The sequence below is a fragment of the Pan paniscus genome, chromosome 21 (genome assembly GCF_029289425.2).
Source record: "Pan paniscus chromosome 21, NHGRI_mPanPan1-v2.0_pri, whole genome shotgun sequence".
Classification (NCBI taxonomy): domain Eukaryota; kingdom Metazoa; phylum Chordata; class Mammalia; order Primates; family Hominidae; genus Pan; species Pan paniscus.
Window position 1 is genome coordinate 14877966 of NC_073270.2, and position 13204 is coordinate 14891169.

The window sequence follows — 13204 nt, forward strand, 5'->3', positions numbered from 1 at the left end:
TACAAATAAAAAATAAAATAAAAATATACACAATGAAATATTATTCAGCCATGAAAAAGAATGAAATCACCAGATGTGGTGGCTCACGCCTGTAATCCCAACACTTTGGGAGAGGCCAAGGCGAGTGGATCACTTGAGGTCAGGAGTTTGAGACCAGCCTGCCCAACATGGCAAAACCCCGTCTCTACTAAGAATACAAAAATTAGCCAGGCATGATCGCGCACGCCTGTAATTTCCGGTTACTTGGGAGGCTGAGGCACAAGAATCGCTTGAATCCAGAAGGTGGAGGTTGCAATGAGCTGCGATCGTGCAACTGCACTCTAGACTGGGCAACAGAGTGAGACTCGTCTCAAAAAAAAAAAAAAGAGAAAAGAAAAAAAGAATGTAATCGTCATTTTTGCAACATGGATGAGCCCAGAGGACATAATGTTAAGTGAAATGTCAGGCACAGAAAGACAAACGCTGCATTTTCTCACTCATATGTGGAAGCTGAAAGAATTGAGCTCATATAAGTGACAGAGTAGAATTGTGGTTATTAGATAATAGGAAGGATGGAAAGAGAGGAGGATAGGGAGAAGTTGGTTAATTGATACAAAAATACAGCTAGATAAGAGAAATAAATTCTAGTGTTCTATGGTACTATAGGATAAATATGGTTAACAACTTATTGCATATTTCGGAAAAGCTAGAAGAGAAGATTTTGAATGTTCACAACACAAAGAAATAATAAATGTTTGAGGTGCTATGCTAATAACTGATTTGATCATTACACATTATATATATGTACTGAAGTATCACTCTGCATCGTTGATGAAATTGATGCATGATTATGTATCAACGAAAAACAAAAGAAAAAATATTCAGAAGACATACATTCAAGGCTGACAAAAATATAACTTTATTTTCCTGAAACTGGCACTTAATCTCTGTGTTGGGCTACATATTGGCACAATGGAAGAAAATTTAATCTAGTTACTTACAAATAAACCCAGTCACTTTGTCATTTCAAAAAAATAAAAAAGATTTAAGCATAAGACCAGAAACTCTAAAAGTACTAAAAGAAAATATAGAGGAAAAGCTTCACAGTATTAGCCTGGGTAGTGATTTCTTAAATATAACCCCAAAAGGCATAAGCAACAAAATGAAAACAGACAAACAGAATTTACATCAAACTAAAAATCTGTACAGCAAAGAAAACAATTAATAGATTGAACAGACAACCCACGAATTGGGAGAAAATATTTGCAAACCATACATTTGATAAAGGACTAGTATCTAAAATATATAAGAAACTCAACTAAATAGGAAGAAAACAAACAACTTGATTTAAAAATGGGCAAAAACCCTGAATAGACATTTCTTGAAAGAAGACATACAAATGGCCAACAGATATATGAGAAAATGTTCAATATCACTAATCATCAGGAAAATGCAAATTAAAATCACAACGAGATATCGCCTCACACTTGTTAGATAAAAGATGAAAGATGATAAGTGTTGGTGAGGATGTGGAGAAAAGGGAAATCTTTTTTGAGACAGAGTCTTGCTTTGTTGCCCAGGCTGGAGTGCAGTGGCGTGATCTCAGCCCACTGCAACCTCTGCCTCCTGGGTTCAAGCTATTCTCCTGCCTCAGGCTCCCAAGTAGCTGGGATTACAGGCGTGTGCCTGGCTAATTTTTTTATTTTTAGTAGAGATAGGGTTTCACCATGTTGGCCAGGCTGGTCTCAAACTCCTCACCTCAGGTGATCCACCTGCCTCGGCCTCCCAGAGTGCTGGGATTACAGGTGTGAGCCACCACACCTGGCCAGAGAAAAGGGAAATCTTATACACTGTGAGTGGGAATATAAATTGGTACAGCCATTATGTCAAACAACATAGATAGAGATTCTTCAAAGAAAAGAAGTGGCATATGATCCAGCAATCCCCCCTCTAGGTATATATCCAAAGGACTCGAAATCAGTATGTCGAAAAGATGTCTGCACTCCCATATTCATTACAGCATTATTTACAATAGTCAAGATATGGAAACAACCTAAGTGTCCATCAATGGATGAATGGATAAAGAAAATGTTGTATATATATACAATGAAATATTATTCAGCCTTATAAAAAAGGAAATCATGCTATTTGCAACAACATGGATGAGCCTGGAGTACATTATACTAAATGAAATAAGCCAGGAAGTGAGAGAGAAATACTTCCTGATCTCACTTATATGTGGAATCTAAAGAGTTGAAACTCATAGAAATAGAGAGTAGAGGCTGGGCCCGGTGGCTCATGCCTGTAATCCCAGCACTTTGAGAGGCCAAGGCAGGTGGATCACCTGAGGTCAGAAGTTTGAGAGCAGCCTTGCCAACATGGTGAAACCCCGTCTCTACTAAAAATACAAAATTAGCAGGGCATGGTGGTGTGCACCTATAGTCCCAGCTACTCGGGAAGCTGAGACAGGAGAATCACTTGAACTCGGGAGGCAGAGGTTGCAGTGAGCCGAGATCGTGCCATTGCACTCCAGCCTGGGCAACAAGAGCAAAACTCCACACCCCCCACCACTAAAAAAAAGAAAGAAAGAAATAGAGAATAGAATGATGGTTATCAGAGGCTGGGGAGGGGGGTGTGGGGAATGGGGAGAGGTTGGTCAAAGAGTACAGTTTCAATTAGATGGTAACAATAAGTTTTAGATGTTGTACAGCATGGTGACTATAGTTAATAACGTATTCTGTATTTCAAAATTACTAATATAGTAGATTTCAAATGTTCTCACCACAAAAAATGGTACTTATATGAAGGGATGGATATGTTAATTAGTCTGACTTAATCATTGCCCAACATATACATATATCAAAACATCACATTGTGCCCCATAACTATGCAATTAATATTTGTCAATGAAAAAAATACAAAATCAGAAACCATTCAGACAAGTCTAAGATATGAAGATGTGAAAAAGCCTTATAACTTTCAGGAAACTCACAAAAGAGAAATGTGCTTTTTTACTGATCCCTCACATAACACAGTTATCAAACTTCTCTCTTGCAGTCATCAGTCCTGTCATAACACCTGGTCTCTCCTGCTTCTTTTCAGGGAGAGATGCTCCAGATACTTGCAGTTTGTCTTTTCCCTGGTTACAGGTACAACATAAAAGAATTTAATGAAAGCAAAGGTAATTTAGAAATTCTCAATTCCATAGGTTATTCAAAATAGCACTGGTAGAAGCAAGAACATTTCTGAAGCAGTAGGATATTTCCTGCTTCTACTGCTTAGACTGCAGCTCCTCTGCAACATGTCCAGGGCTTGGTCTTATGTGGCCTCCTTCTGGACCAGACAGGGACCTAGACATGATTGTGAGGCAACTGCTTTCTGGACTCTGGTTACTGTGAGATTGATGAGCTATGTGCCCTTTTCAACTGGGATAGAGAGCTGCTGGATAGGTGAGTGTCTGAGAGAGTTGCTATTAAATTTTTGTTGTTTTGCTTTGCTTTTCTAATCACAGAAGTGTATGATAGGAGTTACTACTAGAAAGAAATAGATGGGGCCAGCCATGGTGGCTCATGCCTGTAATCCCAGCATTTTGGGAGGCTGACGCAGGAGGATCGTTTGAGCCCAGGAGTTCAAGACCAGACTGAGCAACACAGCGAGATCCTATCTCTCCAAAAAATACAAAAATTAGCCCGGCATGGTGGTGCATGCCTGAGGTCCCAGCTAGTTGGAAGGTTGAGGTGTGAGGAATGCTTGAGCCTGGGAAGTCGAGCCTATAGTGAGTTGTGATCGTGCCACTGCACTCCAGCCCAGGAGACAGAATGAGACTCTGCCAAAAAAAAAAAAAAAAAAAAAAAGTATATTCCGAGACAGTAGCAAGTTCTATCATTGGAAACAAAAAATTAAAAGAAAGAAAAAAGAAAAAATTGTTTCTAAGAGAGATGTAAATAAATAAATAAGAAAGAGAAGAAATAGATGGGAGACAGGACCCTGGATGATCTAGAGCCAGAACTCCTGGCAATGCCTTTTCTCTGCCTCAGTGATATATTTTACACTACCTTAAAGCAGCAGCAGGCCAGGCGCGGTGGCTCACACCTTAATCCCAGCACTTTGGGAGGCCAAGGCGGGTGGATTACAAGGTCAGGAGACTGAGACCATTCTGGCCAACATAGTGAAACCCCGTCTCTACTAAAAATACAAAAATTAGCTGGGCGTGGTGGTGAGCACCTGTAGTCCCAGCTACTCGGGAGGCTGAGGCAGAATTGCTTGAACCCAGGAGGCGGAGGTTGCAGTGAGCTGAGTTCACGCCACTGCACTCCAGTCTGGGCAACAGAGCGAGACTCCATCTCAAAAAAAAAAAAAAAAAGGCAGCAGCCAAGTTGATAGAGTGAAGAGAGAAAAAAACACATGATTAGTTTAACATGATTAGTTTTCCTTCCATTTTTCTAAGCCATATACTTTGGGATGGACTGTTCATTTCTTCCATCATTTTCAACTATTTCACTCTGAGGATTTACCAAAAGGGAAATAACTCAGTAACTTTTTAAGAATTTCCCTAGGTGAACGTAGAGTCAGGGACAATTGCATAGTTATGTCCCCCTCAATAATTTTATATAGGCAAAATCAAAATACAATGAGTATCAAGTGAAAAAATGAATAAAAAGGCAACATGCAAGCTTGCAAGGTGTATCTGAATGAAAAAGGGCAGACCTGTCTGTTTTGCCTTGAGAAATAGGGTAGAGGGGCAGAGAGAGGGAAAAAAAGTGAGGTTAAGGGCTAATTTTACGTATGAATCTTAGGTCTTTTAGCACTAGCTTTTGTTTTTTATTTTGTTTTTGTTTTTTTTGAGACAGAGTTTTGCTCTTGTTGCCCAGGCCGGAGTGCAATGGCACGATCTCAACTCACTGCAACCCTCTGCCTCCCGAGTTCAAGCGATTCTCCTGCCTCAGCCTCTGGAGTAGCTGGGATTACAGGCATGCACCACCACGCCCAGCTAATTTTGTATTTTTAGTAGAGACGGGGTTTCTCCATGTTGGTCAGGCTGGTCTCAAACTCCCAACCTCACGTGATCTGCCCGCCTGGACCTCCCAAAGTGCTGGGATTGCAGGCGTGAACGACTGCGGCCCGCCAGCACTAGCTTTTAAAAAATAACTGTTTTCTCTTCCACTAACTCCTTCCCTGGTTCTCTATACACCCACAATTAATGAATGATCTATTGATAGCTAGAGTCTGATCCTGAACACTGCCACAATCCAGGAAGAACTCTATAATCATTATGTCTCTACTTTCTCTCTTCATGTTCACTTTTACCAATTAAAATCAGATTCCTTTTTTTTTTTTTTTGAGTTGAAGTCTCTCTCTGTCACCCATGCTTGAGTGCAGTGGCGTGATCTAAGCTCACTGCAACCTCCGCCTCCTGGGTTCATGTGATTCTCCTGCCTCAGCCTCCTGAGTAGCTGAGATTACAGGCACACGCCACCACGCCTGGCTAATTTTTGTATATTTAGTAGACATGGGGTTTCACCATGTTGGCCAGGCTGGTCTCGAACTCCTGACCTCAGGTGATCTGCCCGCCTTGGCCTCCCAAAGTGCTGGGATTTCAGGCGTGAGCCACCGCACTCAGCCTTGAAATCAGGTTTCTGTTCATGCTTCTCCACTGAAACTGTCCTGGAAACATAAAAATTCTCAAGCTATTGAATTTCATGGTCACTTGCTGACTCATTCCCCATTCTCTGTGGCATTTGGCATTGTTGGCAATTCCCATGTTCTTAGCACTCTCTCACCTTGGACTTCTGTGATAATCTCTCTAGCCTTGATATCCATCAACTCTTCTCAGTTCCCACTGCTGTTGCTATAGTTTAAGTCTTCATTGTTTCTTGTTTGGACCATTCAATAATGTCCTACTAGTTACACTGTCACCAGAGTTATACAGTGACATCCAATCCTCTACTGCCAAAGTCTCTCTCTCTCTTTCTCTTTCTCTTCCTCCCTCCCTTCCCCTCCCCTCCCATCACCCTCCTCTCCTCTTCTTTCCTTTTTTTTCTTTTTTGCTAAAGGGCATTAAATATTTGCTTTTTTTGCTATTAAATATTTTTTGCTTTTAAATAGTTTTTGCTTTTCTTATTTTTCATTAACATAATAATTGTACATATATGGAGCACAGTGTGATATTTTGATACATATATACAATGTGTAGTGAACAAATCAGGGTAATTAGCATGTTTCTCACTTCAAAAGTTTATCACTTCTTTGTGTTTGGAACATTCAAAATCTGCTCTTCTAGCTATTTGAAAATATACAATAAATTGTTGTTAAATATAGTCACCCTATAGCGCTATAGAACCCTAGAACTTATTCCTCCTATTTAGCTATACTGTTGTATCAGTTTAACCAACCGTTGGATATCCCCTCTCCCCCAACCCTCACATCTAGTAGCTACTATTCTACTCTCAAAGTCATTTTTCTAAGGCATAATTCTATTCATGTTCTTCAAGGAGTAAACCTGAAATGACTACCCATTGCTCCCAGGATAAAGCCCAAACTTCATAGCCTGTCATACAAAGTCCCTGCCTACCACTCCAGCCTCATAAGTTGCTTCTTACATACTACACCACAGCAAACTGATACACTTATGTATAGACAATGCTCTTTCATTCCTCTGTGTCTTTGGTCCTTTTTTCTGGCCTGAAATGTTCTTGTTCTCCCTTGCCTGCTTGGTGAACACTCACTAATCTTTCAAGATTCTATCTATGCCATTTCCTTTGTGAAGCCTTTCTGACTACTCCACACACCATTAGAATTGACCTCTCCTTCATTCTGTGCCCTACAGTACCCTGTAAATGCTTCTGTTTTATTACCTACAACACTTTATAATTTATTCATTCAATATTTTGGTTTTCCTCTTCGAGACTCTAAGCTGCTCAAGGATATGGACTGTTCTTAGGTATTCTTATATCCCCAATACTCCTGGTGTATAACTTTCATTAAAGATTTATTTTCTCCCTCTACAATTCAATGGCCTTTAGGATATTCACAAATTTATGCAAACATCCCACAATCACAGAACATTTTTCATTACCCCCAAAAGAAATCCTGTACCCCTTAGTCATCATTCCCCAATTGCCCCATACCTCCCAGGCCTAGGTAACCAGTAACCGACTTTCAGTCTCTGTGTATTTGCTTATTATGGACATTTCATACCTAGGAAGTCACATGATATGTGGCCATTTGTATCTACCTTCTTTTGCTTAGCATGTATTCAAGGTTATCCATATCATACTTCGTTTGTTGTTTTTGCTGCGTATTCCATTGTATGGATATACCACGTTTTGTTGATCTGTTCATCAGTTGCTGGACATTTGGGCTAGTTCCACTTTTTGTCTATTATGAATAATGCTACTATTTATGTGTAAGTTTTTGTATGGAAATGTTTTCAATTCTCTTGGATATATACCTAGCAATGGAACTATTAGATCATATAGTAACTTTATGTTTAACCTTTTGAGGAATTGCCAGACTGTTTACCAAAGCATTGCAACATTTTTTAAAAAATTGAGGTGAAATCCATATAACATAAAATTACCCATTTTAAAGTGTGCAATTAAGTGACATTTAGTGCATTCCCAGTGTTGTACAGCCATTACCTTTCTACAGTTTCAAAACTTCATCATCCCGGACGTACACTCTGTACCCATTAAGTAGTCACTCCCCATTCTCCCCTCTGCCATTCCCTAATCCAGTAATCTGCTTTCCATCTCTATGAATTTGCCTATTTCAGATATTTCATAAAATAAGAACCATATAATAGGCAACCTTTTGTCTCGCTTTTTTCATGTAGCACAATTGTTTTTGAGGTTCATCCAAGTTGTAACACCTATGAGCACTTCATTTTTTTTATGGCTGAGTAATATTCCGTTGTATGTACATTCCAATGTATATACCACAATTTGTTTATTTACTCATTTGTTGGTCAATATTTGGGTTGTTTCCACCTTTAAGCTCTAATGAATAATGCTTCTATAAATATTTGTGTACAAATTTCTGTGTGAATATTATGTTTTCATTTCTCTTGGTTATATACCTACTAATGAAATTAATAGGTCACATTAATTTGGTCACAATAGTTTGGTGCAAAAGTAATTGTGGTTTTCTCCATTACTTTTTATTTTTTTGAGACAGAGTCTTGCTCTGTCACCCAGGCTGGAGCGCAGTGGCGCGATCTCGACTCACTGCAAGCTCCGCCTCCCGGGTTCAAGCCATTCTTCTGCCTCAGCCTCCCGAGTAGCTGGGACTACAGGTGCCCGCCACAAGTCCAGCTAATTTTTTGTATTTTTAGTAGAAACGGGGTTTCACCTTGTTAGCCAGGATGGTCTCCATCTCTTGACCTCGTGATCTGCCCACCTCAGCCCCCCAAAGTGCTGGGATTACAGGCGTGAGCCACCGCGCCCGGCCTCTCCATTACTTTTAATGCCAACACCGCAATTACTTTTGCACCAACCTAATAAATCTATATTTCACGTTTTAAGGAACTGCCACACTGTTTTCCACAGTGACTATACCATTTTATATTCCAACCAGCAATGTGTGAAGGTTCCTGTTTCTCCACATCCTTCCAAAATTTGTTAATTTACTGTTTTTTGTTGTTGTTGTTGTTGTTGTTTTGTTTGGTTTCTTTTTGAGACAGAGTCTTGTTCTGTTGCCCAGGCTGGAGTGCAGTGGTGCGATCTCGGCTCACTGTAACCTCTGCCTCTGGGGTTCAAGCGATTCTCCTGCCTCAGCCTCCTGAGTAGCTGGGACTACAGATGTGAGCCACTATGCCCAGCTAATTTTTGTATTTTTAATAGAGACAGGGTTTCACCATGTTGGTTGGCCAGGATGGTCTGGATCTCTTGACCTCGTGATCCGCCTGCCCCAGCCTCCCAAAGTGCTGGGATTACAGGTGTGAGCCACTGCGCCCGGCCGATAATTTCCTGTTTTTTGATTATAACCATCCTAGTGGGTGTGATGTGATAACTCATTGTGCTTTTTGCTTTTATTTCCCTAATGACCAATGATGTTGAATATCTTTCATGTGCTTGGTCATTTGTTCATCTTCTTTGGGAAAATGTCTATCCAATTTCTTTGCCCATTTTTAAATTGGGTTGTCATTTTGTTGATGAGTTGTGTAAGGTTCTTTGTATACTCTGAATACTGAATTCTCATCAGATATATGAGTCACAAAAATTTTCTCTCATTCTGTGGGTTGTCGTTTCAGTTTCTTGAAGATATCCTCCAAAACAGAAGAGTTTTTAGTTTTGATATCCAGTTTGGTTTTTCCTTTTTTGCTTGCGCTTTTGGTGGCATATCTAGGAAATCACTGCTTAATCCAAAGTTAGGAAGATTTATGCCTATGTTTTCTTCTAAGAGTTTTAAATCTTTAGCTATATGTGTAGGTCTCTGATCCATTTTGAATTAATTTGTGTATATGAGGTATGAGGTGGGGGTACAAATTCATTCTTATGAATTTTTATTTATTTTTGATTTAATTTTAAAGAGATGAGGTAGGTTCTCGCTATGTTGACCAGGCTGGTCTTAAAGTCCTGGCCTTAAGTGATCCTTCTGCCTAGGCCTCCCAAAGCGCTGGGATTACAGATACGAACCATTGTGCCCAGCCTTTAAAAACTGTTTTATTTATTTTTTTCAAATTCATTTTTTTCATGTGGTTATCCAGTTGTCCCAGCACCATTTGTTGGAGAGATTATCTCCTCCTGCACCTCCCACACTGAGTTTTCATGGCATCTTTGCCAAAAATCAGTTGATGATAAGTGTGATAGTTTACTTGTAAAACTCTCAATTCTATTCCAGTAACCTATATGTCTATCTTCACATCAGGACCATACTGTCTTGATTACTGTAGCTTTGTAGTAAGTTTTGAAATTGGGAAGTGTGAGTCCTCCAAATCCATTCTTCTTTTTCAGGAACATTTTTTTCCATATGAATTTTAAGACCAGTTTGCCAATTTTTGAAAAGAAGTCAGCTGGGATTTTGATAAAGATTGTGTTGAAGCCCAGATGCGGTGTGATTCATTCCTGTAATCGCAGCACTTTGGCAGGCTTAGGCGGGTGAATCACCTGAGGTCAGGAGTTAAAGACCAGCCTGGCCAACATGATAAAACCCCGTCTCTACTAAAAATACAAAAAATTAGCCAGGCGTGGTGGCAGACGACTGTAATTCAGTTACTTGGGAGGCTGAGGCAGGAGAACGGCTTGAACCCAGGCAGCGGAGGTTGCAGTGAGCCGAGATCACGTCATTGCACTCCAGCCTGGGCAACAAGAGCGAAACTCCATCTCAAAATAAATAAATAAACAAATAAATAAAGATTGTGTTGAATATGTAGATGAATTTGGAGAGTATTGCCATCTTACCAATATTAAGTTCTCCAATTCATGAACATGGGAAGTCTTTTCATTTAGTGAAGTCTTCTTTAACTTCTTTAAACAATTTTTGTGGTCATCAGAATATGAGTTTCACACTTTTTTTGTAAAATTTATTCTTAAGTAGTTCATTTTTGATACTATTATAAAGTTTCTTTCATAATTTCATTTTTGGTTTGCTCATTGCTACTGTATAGAAATAGAACTTTTTTTTTGTATTTATCCTGCATTTGTTATGGAGCTCATTTATTAGTTCTAATAGTTTTGTAGTTGATTCCATACGATTTTCTGTATACAAGATCATGTCTTCTGTGAATACAGATCATTTTACTTCTTTCTTTCCAAGCTTGATATCTTCTACTTCTGTTTCTTGTGTAATTGCCATAGCTAGAACTTCCAGTACAATGTTGAACAGAAATGGCAAAAGTGGACATCCTTGTCTTATTCCTGATGTTAGGGATGAAGCAGTCAGTCTTTCACCATTAAATATAGTAGCTTTGGGTTTTCAATATCTTCTATCAGGTTGATAAAGTTTCCTTCCATTCTTAGTTTGTCACACATTTTTATCACAAAGCCTGTTGAATTTTGTCAAATGCTTTTACTAGATTAGAATGATCATGTGATCTTTGTCTTTTATTCTATTGATGTGATTGTTACATTGATTAATTTATGGGTGGTAAACCAATCTTACGTTTCTGGGTAAAATCCAAATATTTCTTTTTTTTTTCTTTTCTCTCACAGGGAATTGAACCTGGGCTGTGGCAGTGAGAGTGCTGAATTCTAACCACTAGACAAGCAGGGACCAAATACATATTTCTTAAATTGAATTTATCATGAGCACATTATATGAGGATTGGGTAAAAAGTAACTAAAAAAACGGCCAAAGAAACAAGATGGAAAATAACTTCCATTTTCAGATAGTAACTATTTAGGAAACATTGAAACTTTGGAAGTGAAATTGTTCTTGTGTAAATATTTTTAAAAAGCATGTTTATACATCTTTCACACTCTTTGAGTCTTATATTTTTCCTTTAAAGTCTTGGAACTAGACCTTTATGATATTCTAAATTTAATAACACTTAACAACTTGCCCTAAATATCCCTACTTTATAACAATTACTGTAGTGGTTTCCTCATAGATTTGTTTTTTCCCCATCCCCCACACCCTTCCCAAGTACACACCCTTCCCAAGTATTATCCCAAGTGAGACTATCATTATCATCTATTCTTCTTATTGGACATTTTAAAGTACCTGTACAAAAATGGCATTAGTTAGGGATATAGTAAAGTTACTTCTAGTCTTTTAATTGGCTTCTGCCCTTGGCGCTGTTTGAGCAAAGAGAAGAGACCCTCATAGAGAACTGTAAGGACAAAAAAACTTACTTTTAATTGTGACCCCAAGAATTATCAATATCCCTATTAACAGAGACAAGGGCTTCATCTTCTCTTAAGCAGCTTCTCTTCACTGTAACACAGGCAGAAACTAGGTGATTGGCCCAAGAGCTCCTCTTCTCAGGGACTGTGGTGGGGGCAGGAGTCAGTTGCTAAGCAACCATTTCCTTACTCTTGGGCCAATGGGCTGCCAGAGTGTTCCTTTCAAGCCGGAATGAAGGCAGCTGCTGGAGAATGTAGGCTGTGGAAAGGATCCACTGCTATTCCTCTGGCTGAAGATAAGGGGTAGGCTAGAAATTAGGGGTGGCTCTCTAACATGAAAGGAAGGGACCAGAAGTCCGACTTGTACGTGTCCACACGTGCAACTGTGTTCAAGGGTGCTGGAAGTTCTTATTTTTATGTTGCCTCTAGAGGTACAAACTACACTTATGTAAAAACACAATTAAGGTACCTGAACGGATCTGACATCATCCTGTAAGCTGGTATCTCTAGGCTATGGCGGAAAAGAAACAATGGGCCAAGTCTGCTTTGTTCCCAATCTGGATGAAAATCTTTATCCTCTTTTCCAGTTAGAAACTGCTGAGGATTTACTGGAACAAAGGCAAACAAAGACTGTTTAACAATGTCTTTACATACCTCAAATAATACAGACATCTCACAAGTGGTACCTTCAAAGCTACGAGAAATCAAAATGAATATTTAGGGAAAACATATAAATATTAAAAATATCCAAGGCACAGAGCTAGTTGAGAAATTATGCCTAGAAAAAATATCCAACTTTTACAGTCTGTCCAGCTCATTACTTTAGAAATAGACATTTTATTGTTTTGAATTTACAGTTTTATTCCTTTTATTAGTTTCCCATTGCTGTGATAACAAATTACCACAAACGTAATGGGTTAAAACAACAGGAATTTATTCTCTCATAGTTCTAGAGACCAGAATTCCAAAACGATTCTTACAGGGCTAAAATCAAAGACAACGCTAGCTCCTTCTGGAGGCTCCAGGGAAGAATCCATTCTTGGCCTGGAATTTTTCAGCTTCTAAGTGGCTGCCAGCATTCCTTGATTTGTGGCCACATCATTTCAGTCTCTGCTCAGTCATCACTTGCCTTCTGTAGTTTAATCTCCCTTTGTGCCCCTCTTATAAAGATACTTGTGATTACATTTAGGGCCCACCAACATGATCCAGAACAATCTCTCTCTCTCTCAAGATCCTTAATGTTGGCTGGGCGTGGCAGCTCACACTTGTAATCCCAGCACTTTGGGAGCCTAAGGCAGTTGGATTACTTGAGGCCAGGAGTTTGAGACCAGGCTGACCAACATGGCGAAACCCCGTGTCTACTAAAAATACAAAAATTAGCTGGACGTGGTGGTGTGCACCTGTAGTTTCAGGTACTCAGGAGGCTGAGGCATGAGAAGTGC

At 39.4% G+C, this 13204-nt stretch overlaps 1 protein-coding gene across 6 annotated transcripts in view; it reads right to left on the bottom strand.

Annotated features, from left to right (window-relative positions):
* SEL1L2 (SEL1L2 adaptor subunit of SYVN1 ubiquitin ligase) overlaps positions 1–11972 on the bottom strand; it is a 149119-nt gene extending 137147 nt beyond the window's left edge. For 3 of the 6 annotated variants that reach the window (XM_055105079.1, XM_055105078.1, XM_055105074.1), the window contains exon 1: positions 11772–11938. In XM_055105079.1, the coding sequence (XP_054961054.1) occupies positions 11772–11829 (58 nt within the window). In that variant the 5' untranslated portion in view covers positions 11830–11938. Of the gene's footprint in view, positions 1–11771 lie in introns of all 6 variants that reach the window. The other 3 variants (XM_055105077.1, XM_055105076.1, XM_055105075.1) reach the window with 3 other exon arrangements.
* Between the last annotated feature and the right edge of the window lie 1232 nt (positions 11973–13204).